The 23,340-nt window shown below is 37.8% G+C and overlaps 1 protein-coding gene across 1 annotated transcript; it reads left to right on the forward strand.

Moving 5' to 3' along the window:
* Window positions 1-17,124: 17,124 nt before the first annotated feature.
* LOC104225002 (uncharacterized) lies at window positions 17,125-22,884 on the forward strand. The gene is made up of 6 exons (XM_009776747.2): window positions 17,125-17,625; window positions 19,157-19,232; window positions 20,254-20,384; window positions 20,471-20,541; window positions 20,825-20,906; window positions 22,489-22,884. Exons 1-6 carry the CDS (start codon window positions 17,212-17,214, stop codon window positions 22,507-22,509), a joined length of 795 nt encoding a protein of 264 aa, XP_009775049.1. The 5' UTR covers window positions 17,125-17,211; the 3' UTR covers window positions 22,510-22,884.
* Window positions 22,885-23,340: the final 456 nt, after the last annotated feature.

Genomic DNA, 23,340 nt, shown 5'->3' on the forward strand with positions numbered 1-23,340 from the left:
GTGTACGCAGACTTTACCCCTACCTTGGGGTAGAGAGGCTGTTTCCAAATAGACTCCCGGCATCCTTTCCTCCAAGAACTTCCCACCTTGCTCTTGAGAAACTTGAACTCACAACCTCTTGGTTGGAAGTGGAGGTTGCTTACCGTCAGAGCAAGCCCTCTTGTAGAATTTTAGGCATAATACATCAACATGCCCTCGAACTTGGCCTTAACCGGCAAATATGCCCTTCAATTTTGGATGTGCAAAAATAAGTACCTCAACTTATATAAAGTTGAACAAGTAAATACAAATATTGACGTGATACGTAAATTTTAGAGGTGTCTAAATAATCATTTTGTAAATTGGAGTGTTCAACTGATAATGTGGAGACAAATTGAGGTTTCTACTTGTGCACACCCAAAATTAAAAGGCATACTTGTCAGTTGAGGTCAAATTTGAGTGCCTGTTAATGTATTATGCCAGAATTTTATGACTAAGAATCCAAAAACAAAGACGCACTCAAGTTGCATTTTAATCAAGTTTGAATGCCTGTTTAATCCGGGTTAGAAGCGACGCATGCGCCCGCCGTCCGCTTGCTGACCCGCAGTAGGAGCCTTTTGCCCCCAAGGGCACGTATCGTTGGCTAAGTCATCGCGGCAGAAGAGCCGCGATGGCCGCCTTAAAGTACAATTTCCATCGAGCGGTAGGTAGAATTCTTTGCAGATGATTTAAATACGCGACAGAGTATTGTAAGTGACAGAGTAGTCTTGCTGTCACGATCCACTGAGATTCAGTCCTTTGTCGCTCCAATTCGAAAAAAAAAGAAGAAAAAAACATGATTGATATTCCTAGTAAATGTGTTGGTCTCTCCCTTCACAAAGATTTTACAGATTAGAAGTACTACTTACTAGAGATATATTGTGCACAGAGGCCCTCAAGACTCTATTTCAAAGTTTGGACCCCTTTTTATTTTTTATTTATGTTTTGCATTTAAATTTGATCGGGAACTATTTTGAATTTTTTAAAACTTTTTATTCTAACTTAATTTTTTTAAATATATTTTTCTTGTTTTATTTTGTAATTTTTTTTCTTTCACTTTTATAAAACACATTTATGAAAATTTTCTGTAAATCATAATCTTAGATTTTCTTACTGGATTATTTTCGTGTATAAAATAGCAAGTGGCTTAGTATTACTTAGATTTTTATACCAATTTGTTCTCCTAAAGTTATATCTTTGAAATATTTAATTCTAAGCTTAAATATATTCTAATTAAAAAAATAAAACTGAAAATATGAAAAGTATATTTTAAATGGATTTACTTCAATAATTCTAATTTCAGTTAGAGGTATCCCGAAAATACCTTTTAATTAAATCCCATCATATCTTACATCTTCAGGTTGAGTATGTCGAAATCCCATTGAATACAGTTTAACAAAATAAAAGAAAAGATTACAAACCTTTTAAAAGGCTTTGATTTTGTGGTTCAGATCACCTCCAGTGTTTGACTCTCCAATTTTGAAAAGATTGACGACAATACGTATATTAAGATTATGAAAAATAATTAAATGACTATTTTTACATATTAGAAAAATAATTATTGATTATTTTATATAGAGTGAATTCTATTTTTAAACGACAAAAAAGGCAAATGACATTTCGATAAGGATCTATGTGCTTTTAATATAAAATAGTTTTAAGGTGCGCGTTTTACTTGTGTATCTATATCAATGAGTATATTAAAATAAATAAAATAAATATACGATAATGTGTTTGAGTTGTGAAATAAAGATTAGAGAAAACGTGTAATCTCTTGAAAATGATCAGTGTTAATCATATTTAGCTAGATCAAACAAAGGAAGAACAATGCTTCACTATATCTAGATGTGCATTACTGACAGAATAACAACTTTTTAGGAACTAAAAAGTTAATTAAAGAAATTATATAAAGAACTTTAAAAGATGATTACAATGTTTATATTGATTCAAATAACTAAGATTCATAAAATATTATTATTATTATAATTATTATTATTATTATTATATATACTATTATAAAATTATATCCTTCGTAATTGTATCACATGTTGAGATAAAATTGTAATTACAACTATCTATTTCTTTGTGATTTATATTAAGTTTAGGGATATTAACTAGATCGTTTGCTAAAAGGTTAGTCCAAAAAATATTCCACCATGGTTGTACAGTGCCACTAACATATACTAGTCATTTTTTGTTATTAATTATTATATATGAAACTATATCTATCATTATATTATCCTTTTGTGAGTAAATTTTTTATTTGTAGAATGAATATATTTGATTTGAGAATTTATAAAAAATAGAATTTTAGATCACCCATGCTTGGTCCTTAACAAGATTAAGGACCAGATCTTCTTGCACTTAAAGCGTTTTAGGCCCAGTAAACTCGTCACTAAATGTTTAAAAGCACTAAATACACGGCATTGATTTGTAGTAAAGAATATATTTCTAGTCCCTAAAATTATTTAAGGACCACATTCCAACTAATTGTTAATACAAACGGTTGCACACGACTAACAGAGGGCCGTGATATCCACACTCAACTGGATATCACGGTGCGAATCTCACCCGATATCGATAGTGTATCGGGGATTGACGGACAAGGAGGATTTTTACCTTTTTTAGAATTGTACTAAGGGTAAAACTCTCCTACTATATAAAAGGAAATTTTTTATTCAATAGACTCATTGTAACACGCATATCAAGAAAATACAAACTTATTTCTATGCTTTCTAGCTATTGAAAGGTTCTTATATTAATCATAGTTCTCCATACACGTTTGGCTTCGAATCGAGGGTTCGGTCGAGGGCAAATCTATTGTTCAAATCCGAGCACGGGCTCAACGTCACAACTGGTTTGGCTATTTATTTTATCTTAAATTCGTTTATCTAACATTCTTATTACTTGTGTTGAATCAGTTCACATATCCCTAAAACCGCGTATAAATTTAATTGTTATCCGTTTTAAGGGTAAACAGTTTAGCACCCACCGTAGGGCTAAGAATAATAGTGGTTGTTTGATACAAATCTCCAAAACATGCTCTATTTTACACTTGTTCTTTAAGGTTTCAATTTCTAGTCTGCCACACCCCTTTTTTCACCAAACTAACCATCTTAAAAATAATAAAAGGATTTGCAAAGCTCAAAAAGGGAGGATTATTAATTAAAAAGTGACAAAATTGTGTTCAAAAGGATTTTTAAGAGTCGCTACCTGATATTTGTTTCGGTGTGCCAGGTCACCATTTTTAAAAAAATAATTTTTCCTTTTAAAACACATTGGACTCCATAACTAAGTCTGCACCAGATATTCGGATAAGGGGGTTCATTTGACTCGGGGAGAAGGTGTTAGGCACTCCCTAAGTCCCATGAAGGTCACGGTTGCATACATGATCTAGTTGGCTTTTAAAATATTCAAATTGAGGTAAAAATAAATACGAAAAAATAAACACATATTAGGGCTCGAGGTCGTCCCCACCTAATAAAGAAAAAATAAAAATAAAATAAAAATACTACAAGTTTTACTTTCGGCCTCCAAATACAAATACTACGGGGAATACCCCGGATAAATATATACAAGGTCTACGGGGCATTCGCTTGGATATAAACTAAAAGGGAACGACCTCTCACCTCAGATCAAACAAAAATCCTAAAGATTGCCTACCCAAATGTTGACGGCCTAAGCATGCTACGAGCGATTAATATAACAAGGCAAAATTAAAAAAAATTAAAGCATGTAACAATTTAATTATGTTTGGCCTTTCGCCATTCCACGGCATAGGACTTTTCGAACATCCAAGTAACCATCTAACCTACTCAACTTTGTTAACTTAATTTTCTATCACTATATTATCAATCCTAAAGCCTCGAAACCTTTATCTTTTAATGACGCATTGCAAACGGAACTCCAAATTTACTTTAGCTATTAAGAATTCATCCGAATATAAAATTACATGAAAGAAACACACAAACAATAATTAAAAGAACTAGAAAAAAAAAGCAAATCAAATTCTACCAAGGCGTCACGAGCAAAAACGAAACACTAATTCAAAGATCAACAAAACAGATCAAAGAAAGATTAACAAGTTTACTAGAAGCATGAAATTTAGCTAAATAGTAAAAGAGAGGGAGGAATAGACCTTGAACAGATCTGGAATTCGACGGTTTGACAGTTTGACAATGCTAAGCAACGGAACGAACTGGACCGCGGACAAGATCTAAACCGGAAAACCTAGCCAGAAACCTCATCGAACCCTGACCATACTATCTCGCTACCTCCCTGTTCTGTTATGTCTATGCGTGCGTATATCTTTTTTAGTTGAGAACAAAACAAAGTTCAAAATCAAAAACGGGTTCTGTGACAAGTCTTCTTTGGGGTGGACGACTGACTCCTAGGGGGATGTTTGGAGCAGATTTCAAAGGGGAGGGTGCGGTGCAACTATTTTTGGGTGGTTTTCTGGCTTGGACGCCGGCTGTTGTGAGGTGGAGTAAGGTCGGAGGCTATGATGGCTGGATGGTTTTTGGCGGAGATGAGGGTGAAGAAGAAGAGGGGGTGCTAGGTTGATGTGTGCTGAAGTTTAGGGATGAATGACGGCGATGGGAATGGGGCTGGGGGTTGGTGGCGTTGGCTTCTCTTTTGGTATCCGTTGCTGATCCAGCTTAGGTCTGTCCAAGGGTTCCCCAAGAAAAAGCTAGGTACGTTCGTTTGGGGTGTCTTAAGGGTGAAAGGGTTATTAGGAAATTAGGCTTTTGTGGGTTTAAGGGTATTTGGCTCAAAAGGTGGTCCAATTTTGGACTTGAATTTAAGAGATTGGGGTTGGGTCCATGCCTTATTGGGTTTTAACTTTGAGGTAAGAAGACTAAATAAATAATGTATCTATAAAATATAAAAACCGCTCTTAATTAAAATAAGTTACTAAACTAAAACTAAATACTAAAAGTGAAACTATTTGTATTTTTTTAATTTTATGAATGGTAGATAAGCTAAAAGTAACTAAATAAAATATCAATTAGCTAATTAAAGAAAAATATTTTTTATAATTTTTATTTTTGTGATAAAATAAAGTAAAAGAATCAAAACTAGTTAAAATAGCAATATTAGACCTAAACTAAATATTTAAACGCTAAAATGTGTAAAATCTTGGGGAGGGTCAAAAATTACACGTCTACAATTGCCCCTCTTTGACTGGAAACACGAAGAGTTTTCAGACAAAGAATGAGGAGACAAATTTTTTGATCCGACCCTTATTTAGAGAGACCAAAAACTAAAAGAGAGGAGAATGTGACCGAGCCCTGGTATCGGAGCTACCTACATATCCTTGGCTATAAAGGAATCAAACCACGTGTAGTTCAGAATTAGAAAAAGTGATGAAGTATACCGAAGTGGAGAGCCGAGCGAGGTGCTGTCGAGGTTCCGATCCGCGGTTCCTATTATTACATCAAAATAAAATCTAAAAGAACTGAGCAAGACTATCAGTTATGAGTTACAAGATTCCTATCTATAAGTCTTCTAAAGCTTGATCTTGAGTCTTGAATGGTTCTTCATGCAGACTTTAGATTTGAACCTTGACGCTTGCTAGCTGCAGGTGCTAGTTCATTCTTCTTCAGCTTTTCGGATCACGACGAGAACAAGCAAAGCTCGTGACTCAGTCATGTCTTGAGCAATCCATATCTTGTCTCCGCTTCTGCATTTCGGATACTTCTTCCTTTTTTTCTTCTTTTATTCTGGATTGAGACTACTTATGTTGGTCATCTCGGATTGTCGACACGCATTCTTGCTGCGAGCTTCTATTACTTATAACTTGAATTGAATTTTGGAATGATTTCCCTCGTTCTCCAGGTGGGCGCCTTCTACTGACTTGAAACTTGAAATAATTCCGAAACAAATTCCCCCGTTCTCTAGGTGGGTGTCTGCAATCAAAACAACAAAACAAACAAATTTTTCTGCCCTAGTTTGCACTAGGAAGATTTGTGAGTTGTTAGCAAAACTGTAAATTACCTATGTTATTGATGCAATGATGAGAGCAAAACTAAAGACTCGATTGGGATGTGCATCTCCTGTGAGTAAAACCAAGAAAGTTTGACTAGCAAATTCATCAGACTAGGTCTTCTATCTTAGGAGAAAGATTCATCAGACTAAGATTTCGATTCTAGGAGAAGATTCATCAAACTAGGTCTTTTTTTTCTTTTTTTTTTGTTATCTTAGGAGAAAGATTCATCAGACTAATGTCGCACCTCCTTTTTCCGCCCCCGTGAGGGGCGTAGGGAGTTTTCTCCAATTAAAGGACAGTCGAAACGGGATTTTTTTGTTTGTTTCAGAGTCGCCACCTGGGAATTTTAAGGCGTCCCAAGTCACCAATTTTAATCCCTGAATCGAGGAGAATATGACTCTGTTTATTATTCTGCGAACCAGAAATCCGGATAAGGAATTCTGTTAACCCGGGAGAAGGTGTTAGGCATTCCCGAGTTCCGTGGTTCTAGCACGGTCGCTCAACTGTTATATTTGGCTTGATTATTTTGATTTATTAAATACATTTTTATTGCATGATTTTATTGTTACCGCTTCTATTTAAATTGTTTATAATTAAAGACCCTTCTTCGAATCGAATCACGCGTACGTGTATTCGTTTTATATATTAATATTTTTTAACGTGAAAATCGTGTCACGCGTACGTATACACAATATAATTATTATTATTTATTTATTTTTTCGAAATTTTTTTATTATATAAAAAAAAACTTAAGTTCGAAATTGTGCTAAAAATAAAATTAAGAACGTTCGTCGCTCTTGTATAATTAAATATTGAACCGCACATCTCGAGTTATATGAAATTAATATTGATATTCTCCGAAGAGCCCCCTTTTTATTAAATGTTCGTTCGAAGTTGCGCGAACGCATAATCCGAATTGCTTTTAGAAATATAATCAGGTTACGCGAACGCATCCCTAATCACGCAAAAGATTCTTAATAGTAGTATAGATTTTCCATAAATGTTTATTGCATCTATCTATTTTTAAATGTAAGAATCGTGGAGAATTACCGATTGGGATGCCACCAAATTTCTTGACAAAGAATTCAAAATTTATTAGGCGTTGCTACAAGTCTTATTTTACGCGTATGAATTATATACCTCAAAACTATTCAAATTTTAAAGAATTAATGATATGAAAAAGAAACAAACAACATGTAACTAAAAATACTACCATTTTTATCGTGGATACAACATTAACATATCCAAAAATTGAATCGCATATAAAACTGGAAAAAGAATTAATTTGATAAACAAATTAATAGTTTCTGAAGAATTTTTATTGTTACATTTAATGCGAATTCTATTTCTACATATCCTTGACATAAAATGTTGCAATTCGTGCTTGTAAATCCCATATCCTTCTCATATACTTGTTTTTAGTCCAAAGTTATAATTGTTTGGTTAATTTGTTTACAAAGATTGAGTTTGAGATAAATAAACCAATTCTTATTCTCTGCCTATGCGACTATTTGCAAACACTTAACTCTATATTTTGTAAAAAAAATCATTGACATTATTTCATATATTAAAAGAAATGAGTTGATCGCGTTCCTAAAATAACTAAGCCATTAGTTATTAAGAAAGAGAACTAATCTACTAATTGATTTAATACTATATTAACCAACTAAAACAAAACTGAAATTTAAACTAATAAAATTTAAATGAGTAGAAGACATCCTTATAATTCCAAACTTCATTTACTTGCCATGTTGAAGCTCTTCACAACATGAGTTTAAAAGATATGTACCTGATATTGGAAGCAAAAGAAAATGAAGATGAAAATCAGCAACAGTAATAACAGTGCAATAGCAACAACTGCCCAGCAACAGTAACAACCCAGTAACAGACCGGTGGAGTAGTAATCCCAAAAACAAAAGCTTTAAGCTTTAAATGTAACAACAACCATTAATACTAATTTCAAACAAAGAAAGAAAGCAGTAGATTTTTTTAGCTTTTATTTTTATTTTGAAAGCTTAAATATTTTTCGGAATTTTTCTCTCTTCTATTCTCTGTCCGTTTTTTTCTCTCTATCTGTATTCTTGTTCTCTATTTCTTCTTCAAGACTTCACATATATAACACATCCCCCACCCTTTAATCAATTAAAATCAATCCCTTTCTCTACCAAACCCATTATCTTCCCACTCATCCCCATTACATTAAATAAATATATCACACCACCCCATTATATTTTGTCCCCCATGCTTTATTTAAAATAATGCAAGATTCCCCTTTAATTTAAATCTTGTCCCCCCTTTATATTAAATAATCATATCACAACCCACCCCATTTCATTTTGTCCCCCATGCTTCAAATAAACAATTACAAAATGTACAATTCCTAAACTACCCCCTCCGACCTTACTGAAATTACCAAACTACCCCTGAACGTACTACAAATTTACCAAACTACCCATCAGCTATAACACATCATTTAATCAAGCATAACCAAAATATAGACAATATGATCAATTTCTAACAATGTTCAAACAACAATATGAACATGGATGAACATCATAACAACAATATCACATGAACACGATTTTAACAACATTTCAACAACAAATCACATGAACACAAATTGAACAACAAAGAACAACTAAAATTTGATTGAACAATATTTTGGCAACAAACAATTCTATTTTCGGATTCAACAACAACAACAAACAAAGTATGAAGATTTCTAAATTCAATCATATTGAACTTAAAATCAACTCTAACAATATTACAACCAACAATTCCTATATTAAACTTAAACAACAAGATTATGAGACAAATTCAAGAAATAATCATAAATGATAAACAAGAAATCAAACTATACAAATTTCGGATTCAAGAACAATCAAACAAAGTATGAACATGAATTGAATCTATTTTAAGACAACAAACATGACGGATTAAACGATTAAAACAATATATTCCTTTAATACAACTAAATTCTTTAAACAAATAACAAGATCGACGAAGAAACAATTATGAACTTAAACTTGAACTTAACAATATTAACAATTTCTAACAATACATAAACACATGAAACAAATTGAAGAAATAGTTGATTAAATTTCAATTTGAATCTAACAAACATCAAACTAACAAATACTTACTTAAACAATAATACAAACATGAAATAAACATGAAAACAACTAATTAAACTTCCATTTTAAAATCTGAAAATTAATTTAACGAAACATATGAACAAACTAAAATTATTTCAACTACGGACAAACAAAACAAACATTGAATCATTTATCGATTTTGAATCCGAAAAACAACGAACAACAAAAAAATATGGACGAAATTTGGAAACATAAACCAACTAACCGATTCGAAACAACGGCGAATAAACGAAGAAGATGGAGAGGAAGGAGCAGTAGTCCGCAGCTGAACGCTCATGGCTGCTCGTCGCAGCTCCTCGCAGCTGAACGCTCATGGCTGCCCGTCGCAGCTGAACGCTCATGGCTGCTCGTCGCAGCTCGTCGCAGCTGAACGTTCATGGCTGCCCGTCGCAGCTCGTCGCAGCTGAACACTCATGGCTGCTCGTCGCAGCTCGTCGCGGGCAGCAGTTGACGTGTTCGGAACAGGAGCAGCTGGTCGACCATGGCAGCAGCTCGACGTGCTCGGAACAGGAACAGCTGGTCGGAGGAAAGGAAGCCGCAACGATGGGGTTTCTCCTTCGTTGGTCGAGGGTTTTTCCGGCGTGATTGGGGTTGGGGTCGCGAAAGAGGTTGTGTCGTTTGGTGGTGTTTGGACGGTGCTTGGGTGGTGTTCGACGAAGGGGGGTGGCTGCTGGGTAGCCATGGCAGCTCACTATTTTGGAGATGGAGAAGAAGAAGACAAGGGGAGGGGGGCGGATAGCTTTCCTTAGTTTTTAGGGTTTTTTCTTCTTTTTTCTTTTGTTTTGTGTTGTAAAATGTAAGACAAAGGGGTTTGGATCTTTTGGGTTATGGACTGGGTCGACCCAGTTCGAAATGGACTGGGTCGTAGGGAAGATTGGGCCATTTTTTGGGCCTATGGCTTGAAATTGAAGAAGAGTCCCAATTCCGACTTTCTTTATATTTTCGCTCCGAAAGAATCTTGGCTTGGAGCTCTCCGACGGTCGGTACACATAACCGGCCCTAGTATCTAAGGAATCCATCTCTAGTTAGCTCAAATAAAGGTTGTCGCTGTTGTGGAATACTTTCCCTCAGTTTTATAAGCTCAGGATCCTCGTGTTGTCGTCTTTCACTTCAGTAACAAAAGAAGATTTTGCTGTATTCTGAACGAGAATGCGTCCATCCTCTGCGTCTACCAAACACACCTGCAATTAGCTAGCTGGCATAGATATTTGGTCATCTTGACCTTATTAGCTTCAACATGGCTTAGACTGCCCATGGACTTCCAGCTAAGGGCATCAGCAACAATATTAGCTTTATCGGGATGATATAAAATATCAACATCATAGACCTTTAGTAATTCTAGCCATCTTCTTTGTCGTAGGTTCAGCTCCCTCTGTTTAAATAAATACTGAAGGCTCTGGTGGTCGGTGAAAACATCAATATGAACCCCATATAGATAATGCCGCCAAATCTTTAGGGCGAAGACAATTGCGGCTAACTCAAGATCGTGCGTAGGATAGTTCTGTTCATATTTCTGCAACTGTCTGTAGGAGTACGCGATAACCTTACCATACTGCATAAGAACACAACCTAGGCCAATTCTTGAGGCATCACAATAGACAACATAACCCTCGGTGCCATCCGGAAGAGTCAAGACAGGTGTCGTCATAAGCCTTTTCTTTAGCTTCTGAAAACTTTGTTCACATGCCTCAGTCCACTGAAACTTAGCTCCCTTATGTATCAGCTTCATCAATGGTGCAAAAATAGAGGAAAATCCTTCCACAAACCTTCGGTAATACCCTACCAAGCCTAAAAAGCTACGAACCTCTATCGGATTCAAGGGCCTCGGCCAAATCATCACAGCTTCAATCTTTTGGCCATCAACCTTGATACCGATCGCTGGTAATAACATGACCAAGAAAAGCTACAGAAGTTATCCAAAACTCACATTTAGAGAATTTAGCATATAACATGTAGTCCTGGAGAGTCCGCAATACAACTCGCAAATGATCCGCATGCTCGGCTTCCGATCGTGAATATATCAAGATATCATCAATAAACACAATCACAAATTCATCCAAGAATGGTTTGAATACCCGGTTCATAAGATCCATAAAGGCTGATGGGGCATTTGTAAGCCCCAAAGACATGACAAGGAATTCAAAATGGTCATACCTCGTCCTAAATGCTGTTTTTGGGATATCAATATCCCTGACTCGTAGCTAATAATAACCGGATCGCAAGTCGATCTTCGAAAAGCATTTGGCACCTTGTAACTGGTCGAACAATCATCAATCAGTGGAAGAGGATACTTATTCTTGATAGTGACTTTATTTAGTTGTCTGTAGTCAATAAACATCCGCAAGGAGCCATCTTTCTTTCGAACAAAGAGCATCGGAGCACCCCATGGGGATGTACTTGGCCTAATAAAGCCTTTATCGAGCAAGTCCTTCAGTTGTTCCTTCAATTCCCTTAGCTCTGCAGGAGCCATTCTGTAGGGAGGAATGGATATAAGCTGCGTATCAGGAAGCAAATCTATAGCGAAATCGATTTCCCTTTCGGGGGGAATTCCTGGAAGCTCGTCAGGGAATATCGTCGGGAATTCATTCACAATAGGAACTGATTGAAGAGTCGCTGGCTCATTATCTATATCCCTGACATGAACCAGATGGTATATACAACCTTTAGCAATAAACTCCCGAGCCCTAAGGTATGAAATAAACTTACCTTTGGGCGTGGCTGCATTACCTTTCCATTCAAGGACAGGCTCACCCGGAAAATGAAATCGGACCAACTTTGCACGACAATCAATATTAGCATAACAAGTTGCCAACCAATCTATACCCATAATGACATCGAAGTCTAGCATAACCAATTCCACTAAATCAACAGAAGTTGCACGGTCATTAATTAACACTGTACAACCTCGATAGACATGATTAGCAACAATAGAGTCGCCAACTGGCGTAGATACCTCAACTGGCTGTGGCAACAACTCAGATCTCATGTCAAGCTTACCAACAATAAATGGAGTAATATATGAAAATGTAGAATCGGGATCTATCAATGCATAAATGGCATGAGAATGTATTGTCAATATACCTGTGACAACATCTGGGGATGCCTTTGAATCCTATCGGTCTGTGAGTGCATAAAAGCGGTTCTGGCCACCACTAGAACCTGAGGTGTCTCCTCTACCTCTTCCCCTACCACGTCCCTGAGTAGACTATGGACCTGGTCGGGGAGCACGAACTGAGGGCGAAGAAGCTGCTGTAGATCCTGAAGGCTGAGCTGGTGCACCTCTGCCTAACCCCGGGCACCGGCAAAGAAAATGTCTTGTCTTCCCACAATGATAACATGCACTCGAACCCTTTCTACACTGCCCGGTGTGTAGCTTACCGCACTGAGTACATGGAGGAATAAGCTGTCTCATTTGTGCGGAACGCTCCTGTCGACAGCTCTCAGGCTGACCTGAGCACTGCCCCGGTCCTGACTAAATATAACGATCAAACCGCTGGCCCTACATCTGTGGTGGGAAACTACCTGCTGATCGAGGTGGATATCGATGGATTGGGGGCTTGAAATCACCCCGTGGCTCCCTATAAGACCCCATAGTACGAGCCCTCTTACGCTGCTCTCTATCCCTGCGAGTATCACGAATCTGACGGGAAAGGTCCTCTGTAGCCTGAGCGAAAGCCTGTATGCAAGAAATATCTACATCATCCGATAGGGATGCTACCCTACAGTCTCTAATCAGATGATCCCCCAAACCATTCACATAATGATGAACTCTAGCCCTCATGGTACGTACAATATCTGGTGCATACCTCGCCAAAGAATTAAACTTATGACTATAATCCCTCACACTCATATCCCTCTGCTTCAGGCTAAGAAACTGGTCAAGATGGGCCTCCCGAACCTCCCGTGGCAAATAGTGGGCTAAAAAAAGCCTCAGAGAAGTCCTCCCACTCTGCTGGAGGAGCATCAGGTCCTCGAGATCTCTCTCATGCCTCATACCATAGGACGACTACATCATGTAGTCGAAAAGAAGCCAACTCCACAGCCTCAGTGACGGAGGCATGCATCACCCTCAATACTCTATACATTTGGTCTATAAAGTCCTGGGGATCTTCAGTGGAACTGGATCCTGTAAATAATGGAGGGGACAAGTGAACAAACTCTCGTACTGTCGAGCTTCCTGTCCGATCTCTCCGGGCATCTGCTCCTGACTCTAACTGTCGCTCATGAATAGAAACTATCCTAGTCAGCAACTGAACTGCCTCCCTCATCCCCTGCTCCCCAGTCTCTGATGGCGGAACAACAGGTGCTAGAGGTCCTGTGTCTCGGGCTGCCTCAGGTACTAATATAACTAGTGAGGCTGGGGCTACTGCATCTCCCTAGGCTCCAACAAGTGCTGGGAAAGCTGAGACTAGGGGTACTGGAGACTCATTGTGTGCCTCTAAGGGAAATCTATCCCTCTGACCCGGTGGGGAACGACTGGTACCTTCCCTCGGATTCATACCTATCTCTCGTTGTGCCATCTCCTGAGCGTAGGTAACCTGTAAGATAAGAAACACAAAGCACGATTTAGATTTCATATGTTCTTATAACTTCGCTCTATAACACGATCTATTAATTGAAAGAAACATAATCATTCCTAAATGCCTCATAGCCTCTTGATTATAAGTGTGGTGCACAACACACCCATAAGCAAGACTTTACTAGACACGGCTTGTGGACTCCCTAGGACACGACCTGCTCTGATACCAAGTTTTTCACGCCCCAAACTAGGGGAGGCACGACTGGCACTCGATATTGTATTCGATCGAGTCAGCCACTAAAAATACTAGCTAACTAAATTGGGGGCCCAACAAATCGGGCAGCAGAACATCTGAAATACTAAGCCTGGACCATTAAGGTCATGACTTGAATAACAATAAGCCATATAAACAAAGGTAGACGAGCCAAAATAATAAAGTACTAGCTGGCCGACGAGGCCGCGATTGGAGACATACATGCCTACACACATATATATACATGCCAAGCCTATGGGCTGGAGATTAAAAGCTACAAAAAGAAACCCAGAATATTGTGTCCATAATAGCCTCTAAGAGTGTCATAAGCATTGTCGGAACAAGGCCCGACTATATCCAAACTGTACACAAAAGTAACCATCCTATGAAAGCTCCAGGAAGAGGTGGAGCTTACTAACTCACAGCTCCAAAATCCTAGCGGAGGGGTCGACCAGAGTCCCTACCTGGACCTGCATGCACGAAACAAAAATGTAGTGTCCCCAGGCAACGGGACATCAGTAAGAATAAAAATGTACTGGTATGTAAGGCAGAAAGTAGAATCATACATAGCTGATGTAAAAGAAAATAATAGTGAAACCACCTGACACTGAAACTCTTATAGCCTCCATGACCGACATCCAACCTCATAGTAATCAATTATGCATGGTATGCTCGTGTAAGAGTATGTCGTGAATACATATATATTGATGTAAATGCATGACATACCCAACCAAATGCTAGCAATGGCGGTCTCTCCCGGTAGCTAACCGGTATCATATTGCCAACATGTGGCCATCTGTACAATATATATAATTTTTCGGGCAAATAGGCCTCTTACCTCCGATTATAGCTCGAAGTCTATGCATAATATGCCATGTATGATATGAACTTTGAATGCACATAATATGCCATAACAAGAACTTAGCCAATCTTGGCTCATAGGTACTCTTATCCTCATGATCTCATAATCACCTTCGTATCGCATACAATTGTCTTGTGGAACCTCATATGTTTTCTTTGAATAAATAAGCTTGAAAACGTAACTCGACTTTTAGAAAGATAACTTAACTCTGAAGATGTTCATAAAAAGCTTAAGGTGCTTCACTTAGTCCTTATACCTGATTTCTTGATAATTAGTAAAGGAAAGTATATCAAAAATCAAGTGTTTTAATAGTTTAAATGTAAAATTTATAATTGAGATTTTTGGAAATCGATGTGTCACTTTAGAGATTTTAAAATATATTTTAACAAGGAAGAAGGACTGATCGTAAATACTACATGCATTTATTTTGTTTAGTCACACAACCCAAAGACGAATAAGAATTCATATATATAGACATATGGATAAGAAAACCGACAAAATGACATATATAGATGTCGAATACCCTAATTAACCGAACGAGTGGAATATCAACCTAATAGCATCATGAAAATACTTTAGCTACGATCCCAATGCCTTTCATAGATGGTTTTTCTAGCAATAGAATAGTAAAATATCACATTTGACGTCTTAGGAATTTCCAAGAATTCGTGCAAAAAGGAAGGACAGAGCTTAGCCTTAACATACCTTCCCAACGAACATCTGAATGCTTGTAGTTCCTTCACAAAGTTGTTCCTTACGTCCTAAGCTTCGCAAACACTATATATATGCAGCTTATACACACCTATAAACAGTTCATAATTGAGTTTAAATCGGCAGATTTGCCATATGGCCCTAACTTGACGAAACGTCCGTAGAACTTTGTAAAAACGATCATAAAAGAGTCCCAAGATGATTACCTTGGAAAATCAAGTATAAAGCCTGAAGAAACAGCAAGAACAACAAATTCCTATATTCCAAAATAGCTCCAAACACAGCTAATAGAAGGGGGAAACGATTGCAAAGCGTAGATATTGAGTTTTTAGGCACGGGGACAAACTTTAACAGTAGAAATCGTTAAAAACATACCTTAATCACTCAAGAACACCATGAAACCCTCTCTTCAGCTCCCTCACTGTTTTGGGACGAAAATGAAATGTTTTGGGGTCTTACAAGTCGGATTTGCCGACTTATACCACTTGTTTGACCCGACTCGGTTCACGACCCGGTTTCAGCCTGGACAGTCCGGGATAAAACAGTCATAACTTTTTACTCCAATGTCCGTTTGATGTGAGTTTTTTTTGGTTGCAAACTAGACTTGTTGACCTTCAATTTGATAGGTTGTGGGTCCCATAATGCATTATATATTGGGAGAAATAATCTGATACATTTGACCCAAAGTTTAGAAAAATTATTAGAGAAATTTACGATAACCTTTGCCGACTTTTATTTCGCAACTTGCTTGACTCCAAAACTTAACATGTGACCCGTGTGATATTATAATACCTCATAATACACTATTCTTAGCATATTAGACACTCTTAGTCTTATCCCACAGGTGCAAGTTAACTTAAACCTTCCGAACGCGCCAGGTACTACCCGAGCCATTTCTTTAACCACGAACCTTTGTTTAAGGGATTCCTTTGACCTAAATTTAGTTAGTTCCTTGATATTACCACACATTTTCAGTCTTATTCTCCCAATGTGCTATACCCAATCGTATATACCTAATATAACTACGCCACGTTACGTATATTATGTAAGAGAATAGAAAAAAACACATGGGATCTCACATCAGTAGTCATGCCTCCACATAGATAATTGCCCTTATTTACATATCCCTAAAAGTCTTTTAAATAATTTCAATTTTTTATGAAGAAGTTTGACTGCAATTCAAATTTTTACCATGCCATATTTTTTTAAAGATGCAAAATGTGGCTCACTTATGGTTTGGTCTAGGGAGTGTTTATTTAATTATTGCGATATATATATGTTCATACTAGTTAATGTTTAGTGTTAAATGACAAACAACAACAACAATTTAGTGTAATCCCACTAGTGAGGTATGGGGAGGATAGTATGTAGGCAGACCTTACCTCTACCCTGAGGGATAGAGAGACTGTTTTCAGAAGACCCTCAGCTCAAGAAGGCGAGGTTAAATGACCAAGTTCCAATATATCAAGTTAAAATACGAAAATTTTAATTAGGAGTAATTTAGTTAAATTACCTTTTTTTAGGAGAACATTTTCTTAAGGAGTGTTTAAATGGGTATTGGACTTCTATTTTGAACTGAAGGGAGTATAACTTTTAATTTGGTTTTTACTTTTTATCGACTAATATAGTTTCCTTTGAAGAGCTTCTTTATTTTTTTCTCCAAACAGTCCACTAACAACCTTTTTCCTCCTCATCGCCACCCACATGGTTCGTTCCATCTTCAAATCGTTTCTGAATCTTCCAAAACCCATCACTACCATCTCTATATTATTACCTCATTCTTCTTGGCGTCCCCATTCAATCTCCTTTCCTACCACAAACCCAACATCAAGAATCTATCTACCAGTTGGCAACAAAATTCAACAATTTGGGTCATTATTTAATCCACCCCTTCAAATTCAAGAATATGGGTCGTCTAAATACAGCACCAACATTAGCAGTGGAACTGTTGATACGGGTGTCGGGGGTGGGAAAGAATACTTGTTGATGTCAGATGAGGAGTTAATGAGGCAATGCGAAATGGACACTTTTAAGGCTTCAGGTCCAGGTGGACAACACCGCAACAAGCGTGAATCTGCTGTTCGTTTGAAGCATAACCCTACTGGGATTGTTGCTCAGGTTTTAGTTTTTATGTTTTTGGTAAAAAAAATTTAAGACCTTTTTTTTTGGATTTTGAACTGAAATTTAGTATTGTTTTTGGTTATTTGTGTGTTGAGTTTAAGTTCTGTGCACGGAAAGTATGAAAAATATTGAGTATTTTAGAATAAATGGTAAGGTCGGCGTGGTCCCTGTGGATGACAAGATGCGGGAAGCGAGGCTCACATGGTTCGGGCATGTGCGGAGGAGAAGCCTTGATGCTCCGGTGAGGAAGTGTGAGCGGTTGGTCGTGGTGGGTACGAGAAGAGGTAGAGTGAGGCCTAAGAAGTATTGGGGAGAGTGATCAGGCAGGACATAGTACGACTGCAGATTTCAGGTCTGGAGGTCAAGCATTAGGGTTGTAGGTTAGGGGGTAGTAGAGCTTTCCTTACTTCATACCGGGGGTGAGGCGGGGTTGGATTAGGGTTGATCTTAGATGGCTTGCAGTTTATGTTGAATCCACACTATCCTTGCTGTTTATATTAGCCCCGGGCCTTAGTTACTGGTTACTGTTATTGCATGTCATTTATCTTTTGGTTGTTATGCTGTTACAATTATGGTTTCTACTGGAGTTACTAATGAATTGTTTTTTCTCTTTCCCTTTCTTTTCTTTTCTTCTCTGAGCCGAGGCTCTATCGGAAACATCCTCTCTGCCCTATCGGAGTAGGGGTAAGGTCTGCGTACACATTACCCTCCCCAGACTCCCACTTTGTGGGATTTTCACTGGGTAGTTGTTGTTGTTGTAAATAAGATTATGTGATCCAAGCCTCACGTCCCTGCCTACTTCTCTCGACTCAGCGCTAAACTTGCACTCCTGCTCAATTTTAAACCCTTAGACTCGAGGGTCTGTCTCCAAACCTCCAATCTCTCGTTAACACCGACCCTCGTCTCATCAATTAGAACTATGTCATCAGCAAATAACATATACCATGGCACATCCCCTTGAATATGGTGTGTCAATGCATCCATCACCAAGGCAAATAAGAACGGGCTAAGCGCAGAACCTTGGTGTAATCCCATAACAACCGGAAAATGCTCCGAGTCGCCTCCCACAGTCCGAACCTTAGTCTTAGCTCCATCATACATGTCCTTGATCGCTCTTATGTAGTCTACCGGCACGCCCTTTGCCTCAAGACATCTCCAGAGCACCTCCCTGGGACCTTGTCATACGCTTTCTCCAAGTCAATAAACACCATGTGCAGATCATTCTTCTTATCCCTATACTGTTCCACGTCCACCAACCTCCTAATAAGGTGGATAACTTCCGTAGTGGAGCGACCCGACATGAACCCAAACTGATTGTCGGATATAGACGTCGTATTCCTCACCCTCACCTCCACCACCCTCTCCCAGACTTTCATGGTATGGCTAAGTAACTTGATACCCCTATAATTGTTACACCACTGGAGTAAGTAATCTTATTTAATAGGTTAAATTATACTGATGGTGTAAAAAGTTCATTTCACTGACAGTGTATATAACTTAAATCCTTGTGTATTTGGGTTCATTTTAGGCTGTGGAGGATAGATCCCAACACATGAATCGTGCCTCTGCTTTAACTCGTTTACGAGTGTTACTGGCTCTTAAAGGTATTCATTCCATCACTTTGTTGTTTCCACTAATATCAAATTACAGATTTGCTTGACTATTTTAAACAGTGCATTTTAACATGGGTTTCATATAAGTGACCCCAACTTGTTTGGTACTGAGACGTTGTTGTTGTTGTTGTTGTTTTATTTGAAGATTTTCTCTATTAGAGTTACTTTTCAACAATTACTTTATTATTTGCTCCACAACCACTGATTTATTGTGCAAGTCAAATTAAAATCTTAAGCTCTGTGCTATTCCAAATGCTTTGTGCAAAACGTGAGTACGATTTTTGGCAAATCAGTGGTGTACTATTTCCTTGTACCTCTAGTAACTTTGAGTTATGTGATTAAGTGCGCTACGTGGAATTTTATCTGTATCAAGTGATGAACTTGGAGTGCACTGTTGAGTTAGCAGAGTTGTGCCGAGACAACTAGTTATGACACCCAAATAAAACTGTTATTGTACCATTAGGATAAGGGCTAGAGCAGAGGGAGACCTACGTAATACACTGAACTAGAGAGGAGACTTAATGAGAAATCGTGTACTATTTCTTTTTTTGTGAAATGAGTCCACTTCCCTTGTCTTGAGGCAGACTTTTTCCTCGCACCCACTAAAACATATTTCTGACATTGGCTTGTTTAGATGCAAATTCCCAGATCTTCAGAGCTTAGTGCTTGAGTTCTATGTTGCCACAAAATAGAGCTGAAAGGCTTTACGGATTGGCCGTTGACTAGGAATACAGAGAAGCAATAAAAGAAAGAGACAGGGTTTCCTTATGGATGAATGGGTGAAATGTTGTTGGAAAATAAGGGTATTAATACGAAGATAAAAATAAGCACATGAACTGTGTTATAGTTGAAACCACACCTTATTTGTTGGAAATTTCTCAATTTATCTTGTTCCACTATTGGACGGGCTACATGCGTACTTTATATGTTTAAGCTCATAAGCATAATGTTGATGCGGCTCTACATCTAGACGATGATCAAGAAAGCTTCCGTTTTTATTATTTTCATCTAGTTAGGAACAGCATAGATCTTGATACATATACACCTCCTCAAGAGCTGCTTCAAATTCTTCCCGCTAAATCAACAATCAGGGGTTCAGATTGTGGCCCGCAGATTGGACCAAAGAATCCTAAGTTTGCTTTGGTATACTTTTCCTTCTTCATGTCTTTGGTAAAATTTAAATCTTATGCAAGATGTTTACTTTGTTGTGTTTCTTCTTTAATCCATAGGGAATGCAAGCTTTACTAGATCTAATTTTTGCTGTTGAAGGCTCGGTAGCAGATGCTGCTAAGAAGTTGGGGTATGTGTTTTTCGAAATTTGCATCAAACTGTTGTTGATGTTTCAGCGAGTGCACTTCTGTTAGTGGGTCAAAAGAAATCAAAAATAATAAGTAACTATTTTCTAGCAAAGTAACTCAAACTTGTTCCACTTAATGGTTTTACTATATCTTTCCACTGGGTCGGGAATCCCATATATCGTTGTTTAACAAGTCAGACTTCCTGCATAGATCCCTCCAATCTCGTACTGTAATGTGGGCAGCAGAGTACTTACTATACATTTGGTTTGCTGAACTTTCTCGCAGGTTGAGCACTGGGGCTTTATCAAGATTGTTATTATCTGATGATAATCTCAGAATGGCGGTGAATGAGTTCAGAATATCCAAGGTATGGATGCATGCCTTTAATTAATCTTTTAGCTCATAGGTATTGGAACTTGGTTTCTTATTTAATTAATTGTAAGTTTATCATTATAATCTCCAGCTCATGCTAAATGTCCACTATTATGTTCTTGTACACGATCTGTTTATATCACCTGTAGAGATATAGGCATCAGCCTAAAAGTGGAATTGTCAAGTAGGGCATGTATGTAAACGGGAATTGAAATATCACTGCTGCCGTCTCCTCCATGAAACAGATTTCACTGCTCACAATTTGTTTTCGCATTCGAGAGCTATGTCGTGCGGACTCTCCAAAATGTTGCCGTCACTTGTGTCGGATCCTCCAAAAACACACTACTTTTGAAGGATCCGACACGAATCCGGCAATATTTTTGGAGCGTCCGTGCAACATAGCTGGAGAGACACCGCACGGTCTTTTTGGGGGTTGATTTTCTGCCTTTAGAAGCTGAAAACTATGCCAAACTCTGGGGATTGTTATGATGATGAGTAACAGGTAGAGATGTTTAGGGTTGAATTGCATCAGAAAGAGGTTTATTAGATTATTTTAGGATTCTAAACATATCAACCCTAGGTATCAGTCTTATGTCCTTAAGCTAGTATATCATAATGTTGGACTTTGTCATAGTATTCCATAACTGCACAGTGGTCCCACAAAGCTTTTACCCCTTAAGCTTTTAAGACTACAAGTTTCAAAAGTCTTCTTTTCTTTTCTTAAACTACGTGCCGAGTCAAACTACCTCATCTAAAATATAACGGAGAGTAACATTTATTTATAGCATAGATTAGACTATAAAAAGTAAAGATATGTGTATCTTCCCAAAAGTTTTCTGAAAGATGCAGACATTAATAGGTCATATAACACATTGTGCTTTTTCCTCTTTTTCTCTAAAAAGACAGAGATATAACCACTCACCACGCCGAAAAGGAGGGTTTAACTGTCAAATCTACAGCAAGCTACCAAACTAGAAAGGAGGAACAACAACGACAACAACAACGACCCAGTGAAATCCCACTAGTGGGGTCTGGGGAGGATAGTGTGTACGCAGACCTTACCCCTACCCCGAAGGAGTAGAGAGGCTGTTTCCGAAAGACCCTCGGCTCAAAAAGACAAAAAGACAAAAGGAGACAATATCAGTAACACCACAGAAATAATATGAAAAACAGGAACAACATGAAATCAAGAAAAAAGATACAAAGCAAAAGTAAAATAGTATCCCTACCAAACTAGTCTCATAAAGTTATGACATAAGGCAAGACAGGAACCTACAACCCTAATACTCGACCTCCACATGTCCCTATCAAGTGCCATAGAAAGGAGGAAATAATGTTAAAATGAGAATGTGCAAATCTAGTAACTTGAATAAAAATGCTTCTAGTCTTCTACCACTTCAGAAGTTTCCAATTCAGTATTGAAATTTAGTGACCTGTTAAATCTAGCAAATTGAAGAATAGTACTATTTTTATAGTTCCTAGTTTTACTACACACTTGCAAAAGTTCCCATTTCAGTGTTGAAATTGAATAATTAATAAGCTTTTCTTGCTGAAAACGTTGTCATGTAAATGTGCAGGGTATGAAGCCTCTGAAATAGGACTCCTTCATCCTCAGGGTACTATTTGCTCTTCATTTCCATTTGAGATATCAAGCTTCAGGAGATAATGCTGGTCGTACGGTGGAGAGATGATCGAACAGACAATGTCTGCTTAGTGATAGTTTCTATGGAAATGAAGTATTGCTGTTGATTCTGATATGCTTGGCATTACGTTTGCTGCTGTTGTGCATCGGTGGCTGGAAAAGTGCAGCAAATTGTCATTGTAAATTCCTTTTTCTTCTAGTTTTCATTTGTTTAGCCTACATAATGGATCAATGTAGAAAAGGATATTGGTGTATATTTGAGATTGCTGCTAGGGATTATGGCTGTACCACATATATGCTGCTTAGGCGCAAGTATATTTTGTTGTTAACATCTCTGGCTCTCTTATCTGTGTCAAATTGACGAAAATCCAAACCGATATAGTTGGTTTGGTTTGGTTATGATAAAAAACGGAATCAACCCCGTGCATGTACACCCCTAACTGCATGTTGCCGTTGGCAATTCTATGGTCTGAAAAGTTCAAATACGGAATCCGCCTCTAGATATAACCATGCATTCAACCACCCAAAACTAGGCGGCCTCATGGGCGAGTTGGCCAATGTGGTCGCTGACATATGTTGGGGCATTCTCAGAAAAATGTCCGTTACATTGCCTAGTCGATGTACTTGGAGGATTGAGCTGTCTGTTATCTTTTCTAATTTCAGAAATTCTCATAAAAGTTATGTTTTGTAAGCTCAACATATTTACTAACATGACGATGATTGGGTTTCTTGGTGCTCCCTTGCCTATATTTGGTGGTAACAAGTTCTTCTTCTCAATGTATTTTTA

Source organism: Nicotiana sylvestris, chromosome 3 (genome assembly GCF_000393655.2).
Source record: "Nicotiana sylvestris chromosome 3, ASM39365v2, whole genome shotgun sequence".
In the NCBI taxonomy this organism is placed as follows: domain Eukaryota; kingdom Viridiplantae; phylum Streptophyta; class Magnoliopsida; order Solanales; family Solanaceae; genus Nicotiana; species Nicotiana sylvestris.